General features: G+C 39.7%; 1 protein-coding gene across 7 annotated transcripts in view; it reads right to left on the bottom strand.

Moving 5' to 3' along the window:
* The window catches only part of bcas3 (BCAS3 microtubule associated cell migration factor), a 235,168-nt gene that overhangs the window by 12,000 nt on the left and 198,181 nt on the right, over positions 1-24,987 (bottom strand). For all 7 annotated transcript variants that reach the window (XM_081371488.1, XM_081371489.1, XM_081371491.1 and 4 more), the window contains one exon: positions 12,673-12,840. In XM_081371488.1, coding sequence (XP_081227614.1) covers positions 12,673-12,840 — 168 coding nt within the window. The remainder of the gene's footprint in view (positions 1-12,672; positions 12,841-24,987) is intronic.

Here is a 24,987-nt window from a genome sequence, read left to right as displayed (position 1 = left end):
GACGACAAGATCCATAATTCTTAGCAAATGTTGCGTCATCAATCTACGCCTTTGTTATTGTAAATAGGTTAGCGACCCCTAGTGGCGAAAAATTCCATACTGTCCGTTTAAAGGGCCAAAACGGTGCGTTTTTGCTAACCCTCAAAAAGTGACAACTTTAACATGCTATATAAAAATATCTGTGGAGTATTTTAAGCTAAAACTTCACACACACACACACACACACACACACACACACACACACACACACACACACACACACACACACACACACACACACACACACACACACTCTGGGGACATCAGAGATTTATTTTACATTACATACAGGGCATTATACCACCCCTTTAAAGGCTTTTAATACTCCTGGATTTAGGTACGATTATTGTTTATCTATTGTTTTGTGTTTCTTTATTGGTTGTTTTATTTTTATTTATTTTTTTCTGTTCTGTACAGCACTTTGGTCAGCCTTGGTTGTTTTTAAATGTGCTTTATAAATAAATATTGTATTGTATATTACAGACCCCAATAAAACTATTTTTTTAAGTTGTCAGACATGGTTAAATATATTGCTGTCCATTAAAAATATTTGTATGTTTCAAGATAATATGTATTGTAAAAAAATGATAAAAGACACACTTATTTACTGTAGTGGTATGAATAATGAAACAAACACTTAAACTGCAAGCATAAAGTTAGGCTACCCAGATTATAGAAATATATTATACAAATGAAAAGGTCCTTAAGATAAATGCTCCACATAAATAAGGTTTTGAGCTACAAATGATATCTTCACGTTCATTTGAAATTGTCATGCGATTCATCTAAATTGAAATGTTGAATATGAGTCCACACTTACACCACATATTATTATGATCACATGCCTTACGACGGTAAACATTTTTATTCATTTTTTTCTCTTTTAATCTAACAGTAAGAGAAAGTAGAAGAAATTCAGTTGCCCTTCTTGACACTTGTGTGTTGCTGTTGCCTGTTTCATTAAAGGAACACTCCACCGTTTTTTGAAATAGGGCTTATTCACCTTCTTTCCTACGTTTAGATAGGTGGGCAAATGCATTTTTGTCTCAGTGGGGTCGGCGCTAGCTTAGCTTAGCATAATGAATGGAATCCTTTGTTGCCAGCTAGCATGTCCTGAGTATAAGTGATAAAAAAAAAAAAAAAACCCACCTAATTACTTCTTGTGGCCTGCGTATTCACAACAAGTACAAATAGTGATGCAGATTAACACTAGGCGATTTCCTAGGTAGATATTGACTTATATATTAAGGACTATATTAGGGGGAAGCACAGGCGAAGCACTGCTACTTGGGCATGATATCTCTGCACCCAAGTAGTAGTGCTTCGCCTGTGCTTCCCCCTAATATAGTCCCAAGTCAATATCTGCATAGAAAATCGCCTAGTGTTAATCTGCATCGCTATTTGTACTTGTTGTGAATACGCAGGCCACAAGAAGTAATTAGGTGTTTTTTTTTTTTTTTTTTACTTTTACTCAGGACATGCTAGCTGGCAACAAAGGATTCCATTCATTATGCTAAGCTAAGCTAGCGCCGACCCTGTCAAACTAAAACAATGCATGCACTGAGACAAAAATGCATTTGCCCACCTATCTAAATGTAGGAAAGAAGGTGAATAAGCCCTATTTCAAAGAACGGTGGAGTGTTCCTTTAAACCCTAACTTTCAGTGGAGATTCAAGATGGACTTTTCCAACTTGAATCAAACCACATCATAAGATACATTTCAATTGGATTGCTAATCATTCACAAGGGTCTATTGGTGCTTGGACCTCGATGATTGCCATTTGTGGCTATATTTTGTTTTTAATTATAGTATACATGTAGAATAGATGATAGAGTACAGATTAAGTATGGATGATTGAATGCTTGCTGTCTTTGGTGTTGCCACCCCTCACATTCCTCAAGCCATGCTATACAATTTTTTCTAGGTCTGCCCCTGGAGTGGGGTAAGATGTGTCAGTCTTACCTCACTCAGCTGTGCTGCCTCCTTAAAGGGGTAATTCACTGCTGGCAAGACAGACTTAAAAAAAATGGCTAAAGACTTAGATGCTAAATACTTCAACACCCATAATGCACTTCTAATTTGGGTGCCACCCCGACTGTCGTGTGTGGGAATACAAAACTGCGGAAGTTCAATCTGTAGTTTTAATAAGAGCTATGAAGCTGTCAAAAGTCTGCTGGATGACACAAAATTATGTGTTTTTGCTGACAAAAAATGGGGATATCTGGGTGCAGGAAACAGAGAAAGAGTACAAACTGTCCATTTACATAATACCGACATTGTTGCAAAACAAAACTGGTTGAAAATCTGCAAACTCTTTAATTTAGAAACTGTGCATAAATCTTTGTCACATGACTATTTATTTAGAATTGTATTTTATTGTATATTTAGAACAGCATATTATTATTATCTACATTATGTATAGATTATAGATGAATTTCATACAATATACAGCTGTCTGTGATTGAGAGATCCAGGAAAAATGAATTAAGTATGACGGAAAATGTATCAAGGTCCAATATATATATATATGTGTGTGTATACAACTATGTAAATTATTTGGATAATAATAATAACAATGACAATAATTAATTATTATTATTATTATTATTATTACAATAATTATTATAACAGAATTATTATTATTATTTGATTTTATTCTTAATACAAATAATACATATGTATTATTATTATTAAGAATAAAATCAAATAATAATAATAATTCTGTTCTGAACTCCAGATCCTGTACTCAATCATAACTTGGATTCCCCACTGAGCACAAAAAGAAATACATAAATACTATATTTATACAGAAACATTCTGGTGCACACACACACACACACACACACACACACACACACACACACACACACACACACACACACACACACACACACACACACAGTTGATAGTTATTTCACAGCCCCTCTGAGATTATCACTCAAATGTAAAGTGCCATTAAGAGAGCCATCCTCGTAAAAAGGTATGCATTGGCAGCTGAGGGGCATTGTGAGTATGTATGGGACAACATTACTCTGACAGGACCTCATCCTGTATCCAGTTTACTCATTCTGTATCCAGTTTACTCATTCTGTCTGGGCTATTAATAGTCACGTGTGTGTGAGTGACCCTTTCCGGAAAGGAAGTAAAGTCCAGCGCCAAACTGACAAGACCCTATCAGAGAGGACGGAAGGCAAGAACTTCAATCATTCAGCCCAGCTCACATGTGATAGTCTCCATTTTTCATGGTAATACAGAATGAACTTTCAAGAGCGGTGCAGGTAAAGGTGACTGGCCTCCATTGTGCTTTCAATTACATATAATGAAAACCTACTGTAACCTCTGCTGCCCTGGCACATACCATCCTCCAGCAAGGGCACATTTCTCATTTACTCATTAGAACCAGAGCCGAGTTATTGGTGGAGGCCACAGTAATGCGTGTGAGGGATCAGACATCCTCTCTCTGCATGCAGACGGCCCAGAGGCTAAACGTAAGACAGACCAAACAAACTCTTTCACTTCATTATCATTTCACAGAAGGTGCTTTTCATTACTATCGACCACTCTAACAACTGCCTAGCAACACCATAGCAACCAGCAAGATTTCTTTTTTCAGAAAGAAATCTAGTGAGTGTAGACTAAAAAGTAGGACTGTGACAGACAGCAATATGAGTTATGAATGATAAAACATACAGTCCTAAAAAATTTATCACATTTATGAACACGACCACACTCTCAGATGTCACTTTGCTGCCGTGTTTCTAAGTAGAACACAGTGAGTTTAGTGTGTGTCGAAATGAAAGCATATTCATGTTCCTGCATGTAATGTCCGAACTCAACGAGGCTCTAGTGTAGCATTACCACAGAGGTGTGAATGACTCTCCACACATACACTTATAGGTTTAAATGATTCATTTTTTCTTCTCAGATATACTCTTTCCTTTCCTTGCTTTCACTGAAATAATGCGAAGGTGACAGATGAGTCGGAAGAGCAAGAGAAAATGTTTCTAGGAAATGTGAGAGGAAACGTTGTTCTCGGACACATGATGCTAACATCTGCCGTTTCTAATACAACAGTGGCTCAAGCTATTTCTACAAATACAGAATATAAACTAGATTTTTACTTTTACTGTTTTCCATTGATTTTCATTTGAATACACCAATCAAAAGTTTGGGTAGTAATGTTTTTGAATGAAGTCTCTTATACTCAACAAGGCTGATTTTAATTGATCAAAAATAAATTAATAAATTAAAATTAAAACAGTAATATTGTTGATTTATATTATAATTTAATTCCTGTGATGGCAAAGCTGAATTTTTAGCATCATTACTCCAGTCTTCAGTGTCACATGATCCTTCAGAAATCATTCTAATATGAAAGAAACATTTCATATTATTATTATTATCAGTGTTGAAAACAGTTGCGCTGCTTAATATTCTTTGTGGAAACCGTGATATGTTTTTTTACAGGATTATTTGATGAATAGAAAGTAAAAAAAAACAGCATTTATTTGAATTAAAAATATCTTCCATTAAACATGTATTTGGCATTACAAATGTCACTTTTAATCAAATTAATGCATCCATGCTAAATAAAAAAAATAAAAACTTAATTTCATTTATTCAAAAACATTATAGACCCCAAACTTTTGAATGGCATTTTCTGCATTTGCAGCGCTTATGGGATTGTATTTCCCTCATTACAGTAAATGTTGTAATTTTTTTTTGTTTTTTTTTTCAAACTTCAAATCAAAGTTTGAAATGTTGTGACTCACCTTGGAGCTGGTTGGCTTGTATCATGCCTTAGAACTCTAGCATGAAGAATCTCTATGGAAAAAAGGGGGAAAACACTTCCAGGGGCAGTCGAGGTGAAAATTTGGGGCGTGCACTTTATAGGGACGCTTGCCTTAGCAACACCACTAATGACTTTCAAACGACTTCTTTTGTAATCCAATTGGTTTATTTGAACTGGTTCTGAATAGTATACAGTGATAGCAAACTTTTCAAATGTGCTAAATGGGCAAAACGTGGCCAAAATCCATTAAGATAAACACAACTGATTCTTAATTTATCGTTCGGGCTACAAGTAGACCACAGCCTCTGAATAAAAACCCAAGTCAAACAAAATCACTCAGATTCTGCCAGCATTAAGAAGGTCTATTACTGCTAGCAGAGTAATTGGTTAAATAGTTGCTTAAGGCGCAGGTCTCAAATTTAAGCCAGTGGGATGGAAGGCTCATGCCATTTACAATTACAAACCACTCAGGCTGGTGGCTTAATTTGAGTTTTGATTCAATTAGTTGATTTAATTGCTGTCCATATTGCTTTATGTCTCTTTGATTGATGGGCACGGTCAGCATGACGGCCGTGTACGCCATGCCAAGCATCTTGAGATGTGGGGGCAGTACACACACACACACACACACAAACACTCACACACTCACACACTCACACACAGATGGAGTGAGGTTCACTAAAGCCCTGTAGCCCAAGGAGGAATCCTGCACTCAGCTGGTCTTTCAGTGAAAAGCACCATTGCTCACTCACTTGCCCCGAAGCTCAAGCTCGCACAAGCTCACCAACACCACACCGGATGACGGCGCTTTAAATCTGAGCTTTCATCTACCAGCCACAAACACATTAGAAAATAAACAGCAATGCATTTTCTGCTTTGCATAATTGCCATTTTGCTTTGCATTAGTCAGATCATCACTAAGCAATTAAATAATAGTGCTAAATGATGTTGTCCTCTTTGAGCGCACGATCACCTGAAAATGCCGGAACGCCTCTAGAGGAAGAAAGAGAGAAAATGTTTATTCACAGCACTGAGAGAGGCGTGTGTGAGTGCTTTTCTAAGTGTGAGGCCATTAGAGCACTGTGTGTGTGTGAAAAGGAGGTAGCGGCACAGGCAGTGACAGTCACACTCTCCCTCCCTCACTTGCTTCACGTCCTCTCTCCTCTTTTCACTTTCCTGGAAAGTGCTGCAGTCAGGTCAGTGATCTCATATCGGTGCGGAACGTTAGCGCTGTAACGCCTTTCAACTGCGCCTTCAAGAAACCCCTCCATTATGTCCTCTATCACTAATTCATGCAACCTCTTTTACTGATATATATACAGCACACGTGTAGATGTGAAAGGAGAGGAAGGGAGAGTTTGCGAGAAAGGAGAGAAGAAAAGAGGAAGGTAAATGTGGTATTGAATAATGAACTCTTCTTCATACTCTTGAGAGGCTAAACACAGTAAATGCCTTACGAGTCCGGATCAGTTGTGGAATCGCAGCTCAGAGCAGGCCTGACACGCACCATGTCTCACCGACACCTGCCTCTTGCTTCCATTTGTGGCGCTCTCAAATGCCTGACGCTTTCGTCATGTTTCACCAACACCATGTCTAGACATCCTGGAACATCTTTTAAAAGTGCTCATTCCACCCCCTCAGCTGTCTCGCTTTCTTTCTCTCTTCTTTCTTTCCGAGCCGCTATTTTCTGACTGTCGCTCCCTTGAGCGAGCTGTTAAGTGCAGTCTCAAAAAATCCCACAAAAAGCCCATTTACTGCAAGCTTCAGTTTCTACCCTCAGTCCTAGCTTCTGTCCCTTTCTTTACTGTCTTAGCAACTAGTTTGTAGGCTAGAAGAACAGTAAGGAGAAGAAAAAAAAGCAGGGGATAAATGCTAAAATGATATCCAGGCCCAATGTGTCACTGACGGATTGGGGCGGAGAGCGAAAGAGAGGCTCTGAATGCAGGAACTCTTCTTCATCGTTTCACCCTGTCGCTGCACATTACTCTCAAACCCTTGGTTGAACTGAAGAGACTGACCATGGGATGAATGGGTGAGTGCTGAAGGGAGGAAATAATGATTGTGTTCCTGTTTTCACACTTCATTCCCCTCCTGGCCACCTCACCATGCAGCCATGCACTAATACCACCTCACTTTCTACTGTCTTTTATAGTCCAACACTGGAACTGACCTCTTTTTTTATTCTCTCTCTCTCTCTCTAAAGCTATGTGCTATAACCACAGAGATATCTGTATTTGTGTTCCTCATCTCAGAGAGTGTAAGTAACGATGTCAGCTACAGCTGAGCTCAACATCAGGGTCAATGGCACAGTATAAATCACTGAGAGCTGCAGGCCCTATCTTCAGCAACAGCTCCACAGGTCAGATCAACACAGCATGCAGAAATGGACCTAATATTCCTATGATCACGCCTGCACTGGAAGAGTGTGCTGGAAGAGAGGCAGTTTAAAAAGGGGTGGATTAAATATAAGTAAGATTTAAATGACATATGGATGTATTTTGGAGCAGGAACACTTACCAAACTCACATGCACCAGGCATTTCAGAGCAGCTATACAGTTCTACCTAAGCTACAGTCTTTCAGCGCAACTTCATGGTCCAGCACACTTCTACTGAGGAACTTTGGTTTGGCAGGAGATTGAGCAGACCCAGATTAGCGCTGGGCTTGTTTATGCAATCCATCGTCCGTGCGCGGCGTATAGGTGGCGGATGATTGATTAGCGCAAACTAAGTCCTTTGCACGGCGAGTGACTGGGCTGCTGTGCTTTCAGCTGTGTCTTGTTGATCCAGTGATGGTTATCGTGCCACATTAAAATGAGCCGTGACATTAAGATATGGAACGGTCTCTCTGATAATAGCTAACGATTTGGCAAAAAAATACTTGTGAGTTAGTCCAATTTAAACAGGGAATATTACTGTCATTAACCAGGTAAGCAAACAATGGCGGTTTTTCAGTAAGCCGGTGTGGATCTACACCAATGTACACAGGGATAATCTGCTATATTCCATTACAGTACCTGGAATAATGACATATTATGCATATCACCAACTCAAAGCCTGTTTGATTCGTGTTCATGCCTAATTCTCAATCAAAAATAAAATTTTCTGTTAGCATGAATGATATATATAGTGGGTGAGGATCATTCTGTGTTAGCATTAGCACAAACATTTAAATTTACGTTAAGTTCAACATAAAGCTCAAAACATCAGCTTCGTCAGTCAGCAGGGAGACATTCACATTTCTGCACTGATTTAGGGTGGAAAATCAGCTTCAACTTCTGCAGAATTAATTAAAATGGTAAAAATGTTTGAGCTGAGAATACTACATTCTATTAATAGCTGAACATATAATCAAATTAGACAAAATATTAAATAAACAAAACCGCGAGTGCTTGCGGACTTTCTGAATGACGTCATTAATTTCTGTGCGTGAGAGTCAACTAATAACCAATCCCTGGTCATATAATTAACTCAACCATAAAGCCAGTTCAAACAGAACCTGACAATTTTATAAACTTAAATTATGACAACTAGTGTGCAACGGCTAAAATAGAAAGTGATGAATGTTTTGATGACTTTGGAGAGGCTGGAAAACAAACATCCTGCTTCTTTCACGAGTGCTAACAGCCAATCGAAAGGAAGACAGATTTTTGGCGCCCTGGAGTGTCTGGCCATTGGAGAAGTATGTAGAGACGAGTGTTACTGGCGGATGTAAGTGCATTGTTCCTAGTTTCGTGACAAAAGCTCTAATCATCATAAGTTCTGCCGGTCACAGTTCAGTCAGCTCAGTGGTGGTCACAGCATGTATGTGTCCATTTATGTTGGGAAAACTATGCTCACGTAAATGTGTTCTTTCTTTCACCAGGTTCCATGCATGACTGTTTTAAGCGGAAGGCATGTAAATGCTTCTGTAATGTGCATGACAGTGTTGGGAGGCTACTTCGAAACTGTAGCTTGTGACTAGATATTCATAAATGAAAGCAATTCAACTACAGTCAAGAAAGAGAGTCTTTGTCTGTGGATTTATGCTATTTTCCAGAGTGTATGTACGTGTTTCGCTTTGACAGTAAAGATGTGCCCTGAGGGTCGAACTGAATATTCAAGGATGAAGATGAATAAGAAGAAAGAAAGAAAGAAAGAGAGGGTGCTTGAGAGCTGTCGCTAACATCCTCTTCACAATGAAGCTATTGTGGGATCTCCATCAAGAGCACAAAAACCCATCGGCCTTAATCATTTTAAAAGACACATATATTTGGTTCAGTAGAGAAGAAAGGGGAGTCCTTTCAACTTTCACACTGCCATTCAGAATAAACAAGCATGCATTCAAAAGTCTAAATCAACGAAGCAGCAAATATCAGCATTGATATATACATTACAAGTCATGACTACATTACTGGGAACAATGAGAATCTCAGTTAGGGTAAAATCAATTAACATGAAACACTAAATTTGTAACAAAAAGATTTAATTAAAACTCTAATTTAAATAACTGAACCAAATCACAAACAGCAGTATAGTATACTAAATATTTCACTACCAAAAAAAAAAAAGAAAAAAAAAAAGTGCACAAAGAATCAAATGAATCAGTGAATAATTTTTCAAACAGTGAACCAAATTAATCTAAAATAAATCAAACGTAAAAGAAAAGTTTTGCTGCAGCATTTCGTTTAAAGGCAGACAACGTATTAGCATTATCAAATTTTTAAGAGTCATGTCTACATCACTACTACTTTCTGAGAGCTCTGTAAGGCCGATGGGGGTGCTCACAGTGCTCTAGGCTTAACGGGGAAATAGATATAAATGTGTTTTTTGGGGCAGCTGGAGTAATGAGGAATGACAGAGACATAATCCCTGTGTGTAACCTCAGTAAACACAGGCAGCGGTGGTGTGGGGAGGGCAGCCGCGGCTGACAGGGTTGAGCCCTGTCCACTTCCCCCTGCTTAAATGGAATTTACGTTGGGTTAGCACCCATGAGAAAAATCTAATTTGCAACTTTATGCCGCTGGCTGAAATCTAATTAGAAGATTTCAAGAGTTTTCTCTTACATTCCATTCTGTTATGTTAGGAGCCTTGTGTTACGGTAAATAGGTAGTCTGGGATCCACTCCATATCACCTGCATGGGAAGAAATTCCCAGCTCACAATGAAATTTCCAAATTTCATCGATGGTCAGCCAGGCAAGAGTGGGAAAACCGAGGAATGGAGGAAGTGGATGGATGGAATGAAACATGGAGAAGTAGTTAGTGACTGATAAAGAAGAAGAAGAGTCAGAGATGTCCCCTGACGCTACAATGCTCTTGTGAAGAAGTGCCTGTGCGTGAGGAGATGCTAAGTGTCGAACCATCTGCTTTGGACTCTTCAAAGAAGCTCCCGGGCTGAACCTGCCTTCTTAAATGGGGCGTCCCACAGCTACAAAGAAAGCTGGTCAGGTATTACAAATGCAGATGCACTGGCGCACAACTCAACGACACAATCCCACACTGCTTTACAACCGATCAGATAATTCGCTCATCAGCCAAAAAGTCATGTCTTGATGACAAACTTTATTCTGTGAAAAGCCTAAGAATAGTGTTATGGCACTTACATACTAGAGCAGGGGTTCTCAAACTGGGGTCTGGGGAGTTTAGAGACCAATGAATAAATAAATATAAATAGCATTACTCATAATAATGATTATTTACCAAAATCACACAGTAATATATATAACATGAATAGAAAATGAAACATATCAGTTTCCAAAATGTATTAAGTAGTACAACTGTTTTCAATATTGATAATAAGAAATGCTTCCTGAGCAGAAAATCAGCTTCTTAGAATGATTTCTGAAGGATCATGTGACACTGAAGACTGGAGTAATGGCTGATGAAAATGCCATCACAGGAATAAATTATATTTTAAAAAACATTAAAATAAAAATCAATTATTTTAAAATGTAATAATATTTCACAATATTAATGTGTTTACTGTATTTTTGATCATATAAAAGCAGCCTCAGTGAGAATAAGATACTTCTTTTAAAAAACTAGTGTTTCAAAATGTTTGATGCCAATTTGATACAATTTTCTTAACTTTTGGTCATATTGCCTTCACAAATACTCAGTTTTTTCTTGAGATGTACTATGTCCATTAAAATCAACAAATTCAAAACATTCTTTTACACCCTGTCAAATTTAGTCGAGATATAAACACACGTGCACATGAATCTTGCAAGACTTTTCACAGAACAAGAGTCGCCATCTAGACACAACCCAGACACGACCCATGACAACAAATGAAGAGGCTCCTTTGGATGACTATAGGGTAATTACCAATATTCGGCCGTTACTCTCAGCACTTACTGCCACATTAGGCGGTACCTTCAACAAAGACCCAAATGGGAATGGCTTGATCTCTTAATGTCTGGCACTGATTCTTAACTGCAGCCGGACGTCTGGGTGAAAAAGACACAGACTGACATAACCAATGGCTAGTGCTCATCAGAGGCTCCAGCACCCTGTCCCCCACCACCACGCTGCTTATTTAGAGCCTCTCGCCGCAATCCATTTTTCGTCCGTACTCTGGGTTTCCTGCTTCAGGAGATGCTTAACGTTACATTCATCCGCCAGCCCGTGGGGCCAAAAGTTGAGAGTAATGTGATCAGTAATGAATTTTGTGTTACATTAGGCTGTATAAATGGACGGACAAGCGCAGACTACAAGTGTCCGGGAGTCGGGCTTAATCTAATGATGCAAAAATAGAGACAGAACCAATTATGGAGAAGGCCAACTCGGTGCTGCTGCAGGGACTGCAAATGAATAGGTACAAATCAAATTAGTGCCTAATAGACGCGCTACGAGAGAGGGCCAGTCGATGCTAAATGCATTAGGGCCTTGTGACCTCGCTGCTCCAAGCAGCGGCGTCCAGGATCCAACCTCCATCTTCCCCAGATATCAAAGAAAGTCTTGTTCAGACGAGGGGGAGGGCCAGAGAGCAGCAGCTTCCTAAATGAGTTAAACATTTGGATTGTCAAGAGTGGCAATTTCCCCCCTCATTTCGCTCTGTCTCTCCCTTAATGTGAATGACCTAATTTGTTATTGTAAAACCTCTGAAATGTGTCTTTTCCAAGATCTGTACAAGAAATCACGTAAATACGCCAGGACGTATTCTTATCTAAGCGTAATTCAAACAGGATTGAGGATCAGTAACTGATTCACATAGTCACTGGAGGAATTAGCAAGAGCAAATCGAACAAAATAGGGTTTACCACTTTAACTTGCCTTTGGAGCTAATGAGAACAAACTTGGGTGATGAAAAGGAGAACTAATACCCGAGTTATCATTACATATTCAAAGTTCTTCTTTCAAATACATAATATAATTTTAGACTTACCTTCATTAAGATATTTTGAAAAAATATGACTTTCATTATTTGGACAAAAACAGTTATTCAAACATCATTCAAAATATCTTATTTTGTGTTCCACAGAAGAGTGAGTCATACAGGTTTTGAACAACTTAAGGGTGAATAAATGATGACAGAATTACATTTTTTGCATGAAATATCCTTTTAAATCTTTGACGTTAACTGTTGCTTTTAAGGGTATGTTATCTTACATTCATTGCCTACACTGGAAAAAAAAATTGGTGTAAAAATAACTTTTACTCTGAAATTGCTTGTTAATTTCACAAATAATCGCAAAGAATAGACAATAACACATTTAATTAAAGACTAATACTATTCTAAATGGAATTCTCTATTTGTAAAACGTACTTTACAACAACAACAACAACAACAACAAAAAAAACTTGTTTTTTGTGTCTTGCATTAGTGCACCCTTATCATTAGTGAAAGTGTATGTGCTCACCTGTCCCAGAGCCTACAATGTCTCTGCTGGGCGACTCAGACATTGCATCTGCCAACCTCTCCTTCAGGCCCTCTTCCGTTGCTTCCACAGAGGACATGTGACGCAGTCCGAAACTCTCAGGCCAGCTGCCACACACCTCCAGCAGGGTGACACTGCGGTCAAACATGCCTGCCAGAGAAAAACGATAGAGAACAACAGTTCAACATTTTGACTCACACTGCATTAAAGCTCATTACAAGTTAATTTTATCACTGCAAACTGCATTTTTTCTGTCCTTTATTGTATGATATCTATGTTAAGAATAACATCGTGCTGGCTTGAAAACAATTCTGTAAGTCTGAAGTCATAATACATAATGAACCTGAAAAGTGTCTACGGCCATTCTGGTGTAACTCGGAGGTCATAAACAGCTATCTGTGTTTCATCTGGCACACATAGCTGCTCAAGCCCCAGCCGAGCCTCTCTGCCTTCCTCTAACAGGGATAGCGAAGAGGAAATGACTGACCCCTGAGAAACACCACTGTGGGCCAATATGACTTCAAACAAAAACACTGGGCTCATTTTTTTTCCAGCAATAAGCACCTAGGCCAATAAAATAGATATTGCATAAGGAGGGGGGTGTGAAGGACGCACAGTTCGTCTGTCTCCCATAATGCGGCATTTCAGACAGTGGCATTACCGGGGTGTCTTTCTATAACAGATACCTGCTGCATGAAATACAGCTGCTTTATCTGAACGGCCTGTAGGGAGACCCTTTGATCTGCAGGCCAACGGTTATCTGGCCTTGTCTGGCCTCCCCTGCAAACCCTCAGCCACACTCGAGGCCACTGACAGGCGCTAATGTGCGGCGAAGAGAGGAGCGCAGGCGGCCGGTGGCGCAGAGCTGATATGGAGGCAAGAGGCCTGCAGTTATCTGCTGTAAAACACCAGCCCGGCCAGACTCACAGACAGCAGATAACTTCATACCACTTCATAAAAAGCTGTTTGTCCTGTGTCTGCCATTGACTCCTCAAAGCACTGAAATCGCCAGTCAACAGACCTGCCATCAAAGCAGCTTCCTGCAGGATGAGTGGGAGTGGCCACCACACACGCTGCTACAACAAACGGGTCTGAATGTCTCCAAGATACTACATTCTATATATATATATATATATATATATATATATATATATATATATATATATATATATATATATATATATATATATATATATATATATATACATATACAAAATTAATTAAACACTTTTTATCTAAACTTTGATGCATCAGCTTACTGGTAAGCAACCTGTCAGGGTCATTCAACTATTGAAAGTCACATAATGCACTTTTAAACGAGTTTGGGACGCTGGAGAGCGCACCTCTGTGAGCGTTATTTTAAAGCAGTCCAACAGCTGAAGGGGAACGGCACAGAGGATGTGGGGTCAGAAGTTCATTCTCACCAATAGGGAAGATCTCTTCATCAGAATGGCTGACAGCCGCCACAGCCCACATTCCACATTATTCACACCCGTCAGAGCTCAGCCTCACCAATTCAATAATAAAAAGCCTGCCGCAGGTTCTGGGTGAGACAAAAGGCCTGAGCCGACCCACGAAGATCATCGCGTGTTCCTCTCGCTTTTAATTCTTCACTTGGAAATCCTGTCTGAACCACTGAGGTATGAGGACATGATGTTAACATTTAACAGGAAGGAGGAAAAAAACAACATGTTTTTATCATCATAAAACCTATATTGGTTAGTGGTCTCCTAGATGTTGGCGACCGCAGGACTACTTATCTAATTTTTGAGATTTTCTTTATTTAGTACAGAGAACATTCACTTGTCAGCCTTGAGTTACAGCATGTTTACTGAAGCATGCAGGGGACACACATTATCCTGTTTCTGGGCTACAAGGGGCACCAGAGAAGCGCAAACACCTAAAAGAACAGCAAAGGTGGGACTAATTCAATTAGGTTTTATTAAGGGGCCATAAGTGAAATTGAGCTAACAAGCAATTATCCCTAGGAAAGTGTGTTAGACTTGTGTAATGTTGGTCACTTGTATCGAAAAACAAACAACCTTCTGATGGAAAATGGGCAGTGTGTAAATCACGGGTTGTCATTTGTCCAAGGCGGCATCTGCTCGGACTGCCTCTGCCGAGAAGACCTCCACCTTTTTTGGCCTTTTGCCGCTTTTATTTATAAGAGAGTAGAGAGAGGACAGGAAATGATAGGGAGAGAGAGGTGGATCAGAAACAGGAAGTGCCCACATGATCTACATACTTTATGTTTTGGAGCATGTGTGCTAACCACGATCACACAATAAAAAAAAACTCTCTTGGTTTTTCTTAGGTGAATGCACTTCTTACACACTAAACAAACTTTACTTAAAAGTAAAAGCTGACTTTTACTGAAAATAAAATAAAATGTTTAATAGTATATATATATATATATTTAATTGATATTACTGCTACTACTAAAATGAACTCCTACAATTTTGGTGATGACTCACAAGTTACTAAAAAAAATAAATAATAATAATAAAATAAAAAAGGAATATTTCCCGCTAAAATGAAAATTCTGTCATAATTTACTCACCCTCATGTTGTTCCAAACCTGTATGTGTTTCTTTCTTCTGTTGAACACAGAAGAAAATATTTTGAAGAATGTTGGTAACCAGACAGTTGACAGTAGCTATTGACTTCCAATAGTTTTTGTTCCTACTATGGAAGTCAATGGCTACCGTCAACTGTCTGGTTATTAAACACTCAGGTTTGGAACAACATGAAGGTGAGTAAATGATGACAAAATGTTTGGGTGAACTATACCTTTAATAGTATATTCAATAAGTATAACTAACAACTACTAAAATCGATGACCAAAATTTTGGTAGGAAAGTAGCAGGGCCAGAGTGCAGCCGAGGCCTGTGGTTAGTCAAGTAAACTTTATTATCAGCTGATTATGGCCTTGCTCGAGTGAGTGTCCTCCTCGAGGAGATCAAGCCATCCAACTCTCCTGATAAGAGTGACACTGGGCACTCGTGCCGGCTTTATTTCCATGCCCTCCAGCTCCTCTGTGTGTACCCTTGCTTTCACTGGCTCTCAATCAGAGACCACTTTAAAGTGCCACCGGTATACAGACACACACAGCATCAACGGCTCCTAAAAGCCAGACTGACAGCGCTGCAGACGAGCGCACCACAGCTAGAGCGATACAGACCCAAAAGCTGCCAGAAGTGTTTAGCAGCGATGTGTGAGTGTTAATGTAGATGTAAGCTCCGAGGATTAGCAGACAGATAGATGGCCATAAGGAAGTTTTTCCCGCACCTCCAAGGCCCCCTTTCCTCATTACATTACACTGCCTTTTAAATCATTTACTCCCTCGCTCTCTCTTTTCACTCTCGCTCTTTAGCTGTGAGAGTGTGAGTAATCCCATCAATACTCTCGCCGGGCTTTTACGCTCTCTTTCACACAATGGATTCCGGCTCACTCAAGCCACGGCACTCTCCACCCCGCTCAAAAGCCAGGTCGGCAAACTTAGGCAAACAGAGCGCCGTCTGACAATTAGCCTTAAACCTTTAATAGCGAAGAGAGCAACGCGTCGTGTGTGGCACCGGCTGCAGCTCCTTAAATTGTCAGTGTGAAAGTGTATTCAGAGACATTGTGTCTCCTATTCATAAAAACAGCTTTATTCATTCCATGGGTGTGAAACGGCTCTTCCTGCAGGAGGGGGATAAAAAACCAGGGTTAAATCCGTGATAATGCCACTAAGAGTTATGATGACCTGTTGTCTTCACAAAAGGGCTGTGAAATGATCATAACGCTGGATCAGAATGCACCCATTGAGCCCATCTGGATTAGAAAAACCTGCCTGGGCTCCTAAACACCTTTAATAGATTAAGAGAAGCCTATGTCTTTATGTATTCATATGCTCTGCCCTTTGTATTCTCCTCCTTTAATTATATATGGTTTCAAAACACCTATTCATTCAGCTGAGAGATGGGATAGAGAATGTGCAGAAACAGGAAGCCAAAAACTCAACTAGTACATCTGGCATCAACATGCATTTTTGGTGACAGGACTGTAAAGCGGATCAAAAATATGAACTGTTTTCAACATTGATGATCATAATAAATGTTTCCTGAGCAGAAAGTCAGAAAAGTTCAGCATTGCCATCACAAAATAAAACATTTGAATGGTAGTGAAGGCATTCTTCTCTATCTGATTATACTTGAAATGTATTGGAGTGAATGTAAATCAATTTGGGGAAAAAAATATCTGGGTGAAATGCATGGTAATGCCACGTTGTAAAGGAGGCCTGAGATACAACACTAGAAATCAATGTCCTGAAGAATATATTATAAAGTATATATAAAATGAATGTCACTACTGAGTGTGGATATACATGTGTGTTTAAACCAGTGTCAGATTACAAAAAAACATACAGCAGCTTTCACAAGCCCACATGCGATATTGAGTACACAGGTGCAGTGTGTGTCTTGCTAATGTAGAAAGGATCCATTGCATTGATGATTAAAGCAATAGGGGTAATGTTGTGATTGGTAAGGGTATCATCAGTATCAAACCCACTGGTTTATATAGGATCCACTTCACCTTTTACCTTCCATAAGAGCGATTCTTGGCAAAAGTGGGGCTGCTGAACTCGTACCATCCACCTCCATTTCCAAGTTCAAGCCACTCTTCTCATTAGTTGCTCTCAGAAGCCCTCAGAACCCCATAACTCAACATCAAACGCCAGCATTAGCAAACGGCATAGCTGCTCCAGCCTCTGCGGTTCTCGCTTGCTGTCTGGGAAATAAACGAGGGCAGAAACGTGTGCGACCTCGCTTGGGACAACACTGCTGTGTGTTTCTCTTTTCTTGTTCCTTTGCTTCGAATTGAGAGCCGCGGGACCACGTTAATAACGAAGAGCGCCGCGGCTCCAGCAATGATTAAAGGAGAATGATACGCTTGACGCAGAGCAGACCCTGCAGGGTGTGTTTGCTGACAAACTGGTTCGCTTTCTGACAGCTCGGGCGAGAGAGCGCACTCCCATGGCCCTGTTCGGCAGGGTTCACACACATACGCACGCAAACATCCGAGCGTTGATCGGTCAAGTCTTTCACCACTCACGGCAGAGTGCGGCACATTAGCGTAATATATGCTTCTCAGTTAAACAGCAATCACATATTAGGTGTGTCCCGATGCTTTTCTAATAAATGAAACGGATGGAGTCCATGTAAACAGAACGTGGCCTAATGATGGAGAGCGAACGAGCGAGAAGCCGTTTTCCACGAGCCAAAGTGGCAGGGACGCCTAATTGATATGGAAGAGTATTGTATTACGCTGTAACTTAATGAGGCAGACGTCTTGTTTATGCTGAGAAGCTAATGTGTTTCACAGCTACTTGAGTGCATTCATTTCCCTGACAGGCTGGAACATATCGAGCCCCTCCCACGCTTGCCGGAGCCAAACCCTACGGGGCCGCACCGAACCAAGAACAAAACATGATGCCAGGGCCTGACTCAACAATCAGCACTCAAAACGCAATCAAACCTTAGTCAAAGCAACAACAGACACAGTACCTTAAATTTAAGCTTAAGGTAGCCTTCAGCATGGTTGCTGTGCATGGTAAAGGCTTGTAGGTAATCCCAGTAGGCAAATTGCAATATTGGTGGATAATTTCCGAGAATCAGTTATGGATGTGCTCAGACTTGTAAAATTAATTGTACCAACTCAGCTTTTCATAAAACAACTAGTTATAAAAATAACCAACTGCACATACCATGGTTGTGCACTATTTGGAAATGAACTAAGAATGTCTCAATTTTACTAAATTTATTCAAACAGACTGCAGAATAGCAATTTGAATATGTAACGAGGTAAAATTTTAATTAACTGATTTAAAGAAATTCATGTAACTTTAAAAAGCAAAGCTTGCGAAGACAAAGGATTAACAAAGACAAAATTTAGAAAAAGAAACAAATAAGTTAAAAAGCCTTAATTTGAAGGTTTTAGGCCGAACGATCGAATGAACAAATTATCAAATGAACAAAAACTATTGAACAACTAATGAACAAACTATCAAACGACAGACAGATAGACAGTCAGGCAGGCAGCCAGACAGACAGACAGACAGCATGTCGTCAAAGCATACTGTGTGTGTAGATGTGAACTTGTGTCTCAGATCTATGAGAGAAGCGTAAAATCTGGCGCTAGGGGTGAGTATCCACATTAATCACAATACCGCCCATCCCAGCAGACCCCATCCATCAGACCGCTGTTGCCGGCGGAAACCCGAGCCCACGCACCGCCTGAGACTGCCAGCCCGCAGTTGACGGATGGACATGGCCTTAATCCCCACATAACACAAACACACACCTGTACTCACTCTCTCTGTCAGTCTCACACACACATACTTCTAATACCTCAGAGCAATGAAGATGCACAAAATACAGTGTGCATTGGGTTAATGCAATAAATTTAAAATGTAACATTCCTGTTACATCTGGTCTGACTACAGGAACATGTCCATGACATAAATACAAAGGACTTTGCACTCATAAAAATTGTATTTTCTACATTAAACAGTTACGCCTAAATTGACTTGTAGCATTTAAAAGGATTGATTTTAGATTTTAGAGTTTCATTTTAAATGTATTTAGAAAACAAATTACCATTATATATCATTTTAATGGTCATGTATGGCTTAAAAGCCATTTCATGAAAATGAACGGTTTATCAGTACTAGTATATTAATTATATTTAAGTATTTTATTACCCCTATATCCAGAGACTGATTTGTGTAGAAAAGTGTATAGTGGCCTCAGAAAGTATATGGAACCTTTTGGACATTTTAGAATGTAGAAATGTCATTGCATTAGATAATAAAATATCTAACCAAGATGTTTCTTTAAAAAAAAATTATAACTAACTCAATACTTTTAACTATCAGGTCTCAAAGTGATTTTAAGTGGATGTATGAAGTCTTTTGAACAATACTGCCCGGTTTCACAGACAAGGCTTAAGCCTAGTCCAGGACTAAAATGCATGTTTGAGCATTGTGAAATATGTATCTTGAGTTTAAAGTGTGTTTGTGCTCCTTCATTAAAATAATTGTCACTTGGTTTAATATTTTGTTATACAATGCAATGAAATTCACACATTTTAACAGACTTAAATGTTCAAATACTTTTTAAAGCCAAGCATTTTCATCCGTGCAACAAGTCCAAAATGAAGACGAGCATCCCTCTCTTTTTCTCTCTCTTTGTCAGAATTTATATACAGTGTTTGCGTTTCCGAGGGTCTTGATAGTTCACACTTTCAGTCAGGAAATGACCCAGCACAAACATAAACTCGCGCTGCATTTTGTTTACTGTTGCTTTAGTGCACGATGAATAAATAGCAGAACGTTATTTAGATATTCTCATGCGAGCAGCAATGAGAAGTCATGTTCAGGGCACTCTGGAGGCTTCATGATCTCATTTGTGATGAGGAAGGACGCTCAGACAGACATGGCGACGGTGATTCCTGCGTTTGTCCAGCTAACTAAGTTAGAATCGCACGACCAACAATTTGTCTCATGTCCACCACTGGGGGAGGAGAGAAAACTAGAGAAAGTGAGAGAGAGAGAGAGTGAAGACGTGCAGAGGACAGAGGACAGAGGTCTCAGCTGGCTGTGAGATGGGAGGTTAGCGCTTTAGAGTTCCCCCCTCACACAGACACGTCCACAGGGCCCTGGCCTTGTCAGATGGCATTATCTATCAGACTGGTGATGTGCACCACAGACGCCGCACTACGGGAGAAAGTGATCTGATTGATTGGAGCCACTGTTACACCTGACTGGAACAATGGCCTGATTGGCCACCAGGTCTGAGGTCCATGGATTCTCCTCTTCAATGACAGACCAGTGGCGGACTACAAGGTTAAATCAGATAATGTTTGGAAAGATCTTTATACGTTGTATTTATAAAACTGATACTGTAACTCAAGCTCTTAAATCTGATTGGTTAAGCCATGATGAAATAGCTAATAACAGCTAGTTATTAATCTTATTTCTTTTGCTGAATACAAAAAGATATTTGGAAGAATGTCAGAAACTAAACAGTTGATGGGCCCCATTGACTGTATGGAAAAAAATACTATGGAAGTCAATGGGGCTAATCAACAGTTTGGTTACAGACATTCTTCAAAAAAACTTTTTTGTCTTTAGCACAAGAAAAATTAATAATACAGGTTTGGAACAACTTGAGGGTGAGTTACTGATGACAGAATTTTCCTTTTTGCGTGAACAATACCTTTAACTAGTTAAGAGTGACTGTTTAAGAGATATGAGCATGATTTTAAAGAAGGCAGCTCACAAGCAGTCTCACTTTTCTCTCTCATTGGATGGCCTAGTGATACAAACCTTATCATTGTTATTCAAAGGGCCAGAACTTTACCCTTACTATTCTAAAAAAAAAAAAAAAAAAACGGACTAAAAAAAACTGTAGCAATTGAAGCAGAAAAACAAGCTGTGGAGCTAATTAAAGGCCTAATTTAGAGAAACATATTGCTTATAATCACTTAAAAACACTTCCTGCACTGTGCCGAAAGTTCAGTTATAGGTTTAGTGGAGGCGAGCACCGGACCGCCACGTTCTGATGTGGCAGCGTGAACCAGAGCCTCCCCGCAGTAATGACAGCCCTGATCTCCAGACTCGAGGGCCATACAGGGAAAGCACCACCCGTGCTGCCAAATGATCGACCCAGCAGCCAGCCTGCAGTCCCCTGGGTCCAGGAAGAGGTCATGGCCCACTTTGGCAGCAAAAAGAGTGGGGAGAGAGGATTTTCAATTGGACATGGTGCAATCTGTCACAATCCCATTTTGATAATGAGAAATCACAGCCTAATGTGTCTTTAATCTGAGCGTTTTCGGGTTATTACACAGACTGTGCGGTCACCATTATATTTCCTCTCCACCGTCAAGTTTAAACCCTCTTAAGTGGAAGTAATCTTATTGGAGAGACAGAAGTGGGAAGTAAAGTCTCTTCAGTCAGTGAGTTTAGGACTGTGAGTTGCCAGCCACTGAGGAGCATTTGATATGGTGATTGTAGCCAAATCCAGCCATCCACCTGGGACTTCACTCATTCTCTCCTTCCATTCCTTAAAGCTGCTTATCCCAGCCACAGCACACCATTCCAACCGGACAAACAGGCCTTCACCAACTTGTCTCAAATCTCCTCATTTGGGAGTCCAGGGTCTCCAGCAAGACGGGCGTAAACAAGTAATCTAAAAATCCAACTATTATTTAGGATAACTAAAACTGCAAAGGATTTCAGGAACGGAAATATATTTGTGCTGGTAATACAAACAGATCTGCTTCACACTTTCACAGCTGCTAACTGAAGAGAAGATTTATGCAGTGTGTTTATGATCAGGACGGACAGGATTCTGTAACACAACCAGTTACAATAAACACAAACACACACATACAAGTGAACCTAGTTAACATGCTTGACATTTTCTATGGCAGCTTCACTTGGAACTAATCATGGACTACTGTTTGAAATACCCGTAACAACTTTTGAGCAAAATCACAGATATAATTATAGTAATTGAAGTATATGAACAATCATAAATTACTAAAGATTTGTAACGTTATAATTTAAAGACATTGATCTGATTCCGACAGACAATCATGTTTCAAATCACTAATGAAAAGTTGAATGAAAGATTAAAATCCTGTTATGTCAGGGCAATAACTGAACAGATTTTTTTCATTTTTAAAACTCAGTGATGATTTTAGAAGAATGAATATATATAATTATATTATTCATGTATATTAATTAAATAATACATATTTTGGATAAATAATATTAATAAAAAAATAGTAATATTAATAAAAAAAAAAAAATTATACTAACGTTTATACTAAAAGCTACAGCTACAGCTACATGACACAGCTAACATTATGTGTGGTCAATTAAACCTGTCATTTACCTGTAGAATGTGATGTAAAGATGTAAGACAGAAATGTATTGTTATAAAAGTCCATTACTAAATTAAAGGAGAGTACATCATCTAAAATTATGTATCTGAATCTGAAAATACTCAAACAATAGAGAGACTCACCCTGAGCTACAAAGGTTCAAGGACTTGCAACATAATCAATGCTAAGCAACTTAAAATTAGATTTTTTAAACAAAACCTGAATGGTTAAACTGGTTAAGCAGCCAAGTGTGCATAGACATGTATGAATGCAAATAAAATGTCGGAAGCAAGGCAGCCTGAAAGGAAAAAGAAAACGGCCTTTAGAAGGAGTAACGCTGAGCGGTAATGTGTGCAATGACATCTGGGACTGTAATCAGCCGGACGCTTTCAAGACCTGCCAAAGCAAACAAGGCAATAACAAATCCACTTTGCAGATCATCGATCTGCCCTGGACCAAGCCAAGCCAAACACAGGACGACAGAAGTCTGCAGAGAAGGGTCAGTCTCTTTCTGTGACCCTTACAGTCAACCGACCCCCTCAACATAGGGTCACACCATCCCACCTACTGTTAAACACATCTATTATCCACGTAATCCTCAAAAACACCTGTAAACTAATGCTACACTTTAACAAACAATGATGGCTCAGACAAAAAGTCTACTCCCAATAATATGTGAAACGTCCAATAGATAACATCTAAATTTGCATCAAAGTTGTGTGTGATGCCCCAGCACTCCCATATTTCATTTATCACCACTTCTTCCAGTGCTTTTCATCGCAAAAGGTGCATAAACAAATAAACAAATAGTGTTTCTGGAAGAACTGCATATTCACAAAGGCATATGTACCTATCAATGATAAAGTAGTTCCAGATGGAGAATAGTAATAAATGAAAGACCTCATAGATTTTTCTGAGGGGGTGACTGAGTGCAGAAACGAGGCTCTTGCACACGAGTGGAAAATGGAGATGGTTAATCTGATTTGAGAACAGCCCAAGCAGCAGCGGTGGTGCTGAGGATGCGGTTAGAGCCAAAAGAAAAGAGCACAACTGGGATTTCTGCAAAAATGCGACAAGATGAGACATCCTCACAGAGTAAACTTTCACTTTGCGACTTGAGTGAGCAAATGAGGTTAAGAGAACAACCATCTAAGACCTGGATGGTCTTCCAATTGCTGCTATCAGAGAACAATCTTCAGAGGCACAGAAGAACTATACTAATGTCAAATAATACCGCAAATTTGTGACCAGAAGTTACCAAAAACAGCTTCTGGAGCTTTACTGCACCCCAAAAACAGGTCAAAATTACCTAAAAAAATAAATACAATTAAAATAAAACAGTCCCTTGAAACTGCTAATCTCGAATCAGATACCAATAATGTCGGAGAAAGTAAAGATTCATCTGAAAACGAAGACTATTTCGGCCTCAATATGAAATGAATGAGATGCAAATGGAACAGTTGTTTTTGCTGAGGTAGAACATAAATCGCCTGGTCGACTCACACCACACATACCCTGGATGAGTGATGCCTTATTGGCAGGGGCCTCTGTCTCCACAGCTTGAAACGAGAGCAATGATTCACTAAATGAAGATCCAGCTAGAGCACAAAAGAGACACACTCCTCTCCATACAAATACAGCCCCCAAAATCCAGCAGTAGGACAGCGTGTCAGAATTAGATCTGATCCACCGCAAGGCAGCCCGCAGCAGAGCCAGGCTTTCCCCTGATCAAAGCAGCGGTCAGATTTCCTCCACCCAGGCTGCAGGCACCAGAGGAGAACGAAGGTATAGCAGCACTCCTCTTCATCAGCACATGGGCTAGATTTTCAACATTTCGGGGTGTGTGTAAGCAGTACTGAGAAAGAGGTTAAATACTGGAAGCTGCCACATCTGCTCAGGCTCTCTGATGGACAATGGGCTCTGAGCTAACGTCTGAAGCAGCGACCTCTTTACAAAAACCACAACCACATCATCTGAGAGCGGAAGAGGGAGAAACAGAGAGGGAAGCTGGAACTGCCTCATTATATCAGCCTGATATCATCCTAACCACGGCCTCAACGCCACACCACTACAAACAGAGAGACACAGAGACTGATGAGTGTGCAGAGACGAGACTCTGATGTGTTTAAGGGGAAAGACCCTGAAATAATCCACTGCAAAGCTGGACAGATGGCACAATGTGAGCTGAGATCCTTTATTATCAGTAATGCTAATCACTGTATAAGTACTAAACTAAATGAGTGAATCCACGAAAAAATGCAAGGGGATTCATATATTATTTCCCCCAAAATGGCAATGATCTCTATTTTAAGGCCATTACAAATTTTGCATTAATTTGCAGTAGCCTATAATGTTAAAAACATCGTA

The sequence above is a fragment of the Scardinius erythrophthalmus genome (genome assembly GCF_964197995.2).
Source record: "Scardinius erythrophthalmus genome assembly, chromosome: 7".
NCBI classification, from domain to species: domain Eukaryota; kingdom Metazoa; phylum Chordata; class Actinopteri; order Cypriniformes; family Leuciscidae; genus Scardinius; species Scardinius erythrophthalmus.
The sequence above is the reverse complement of the archived record's forward strand: the minus strand, read 5'-3'. Positions and strand labels throughout refer to the sequence as shown.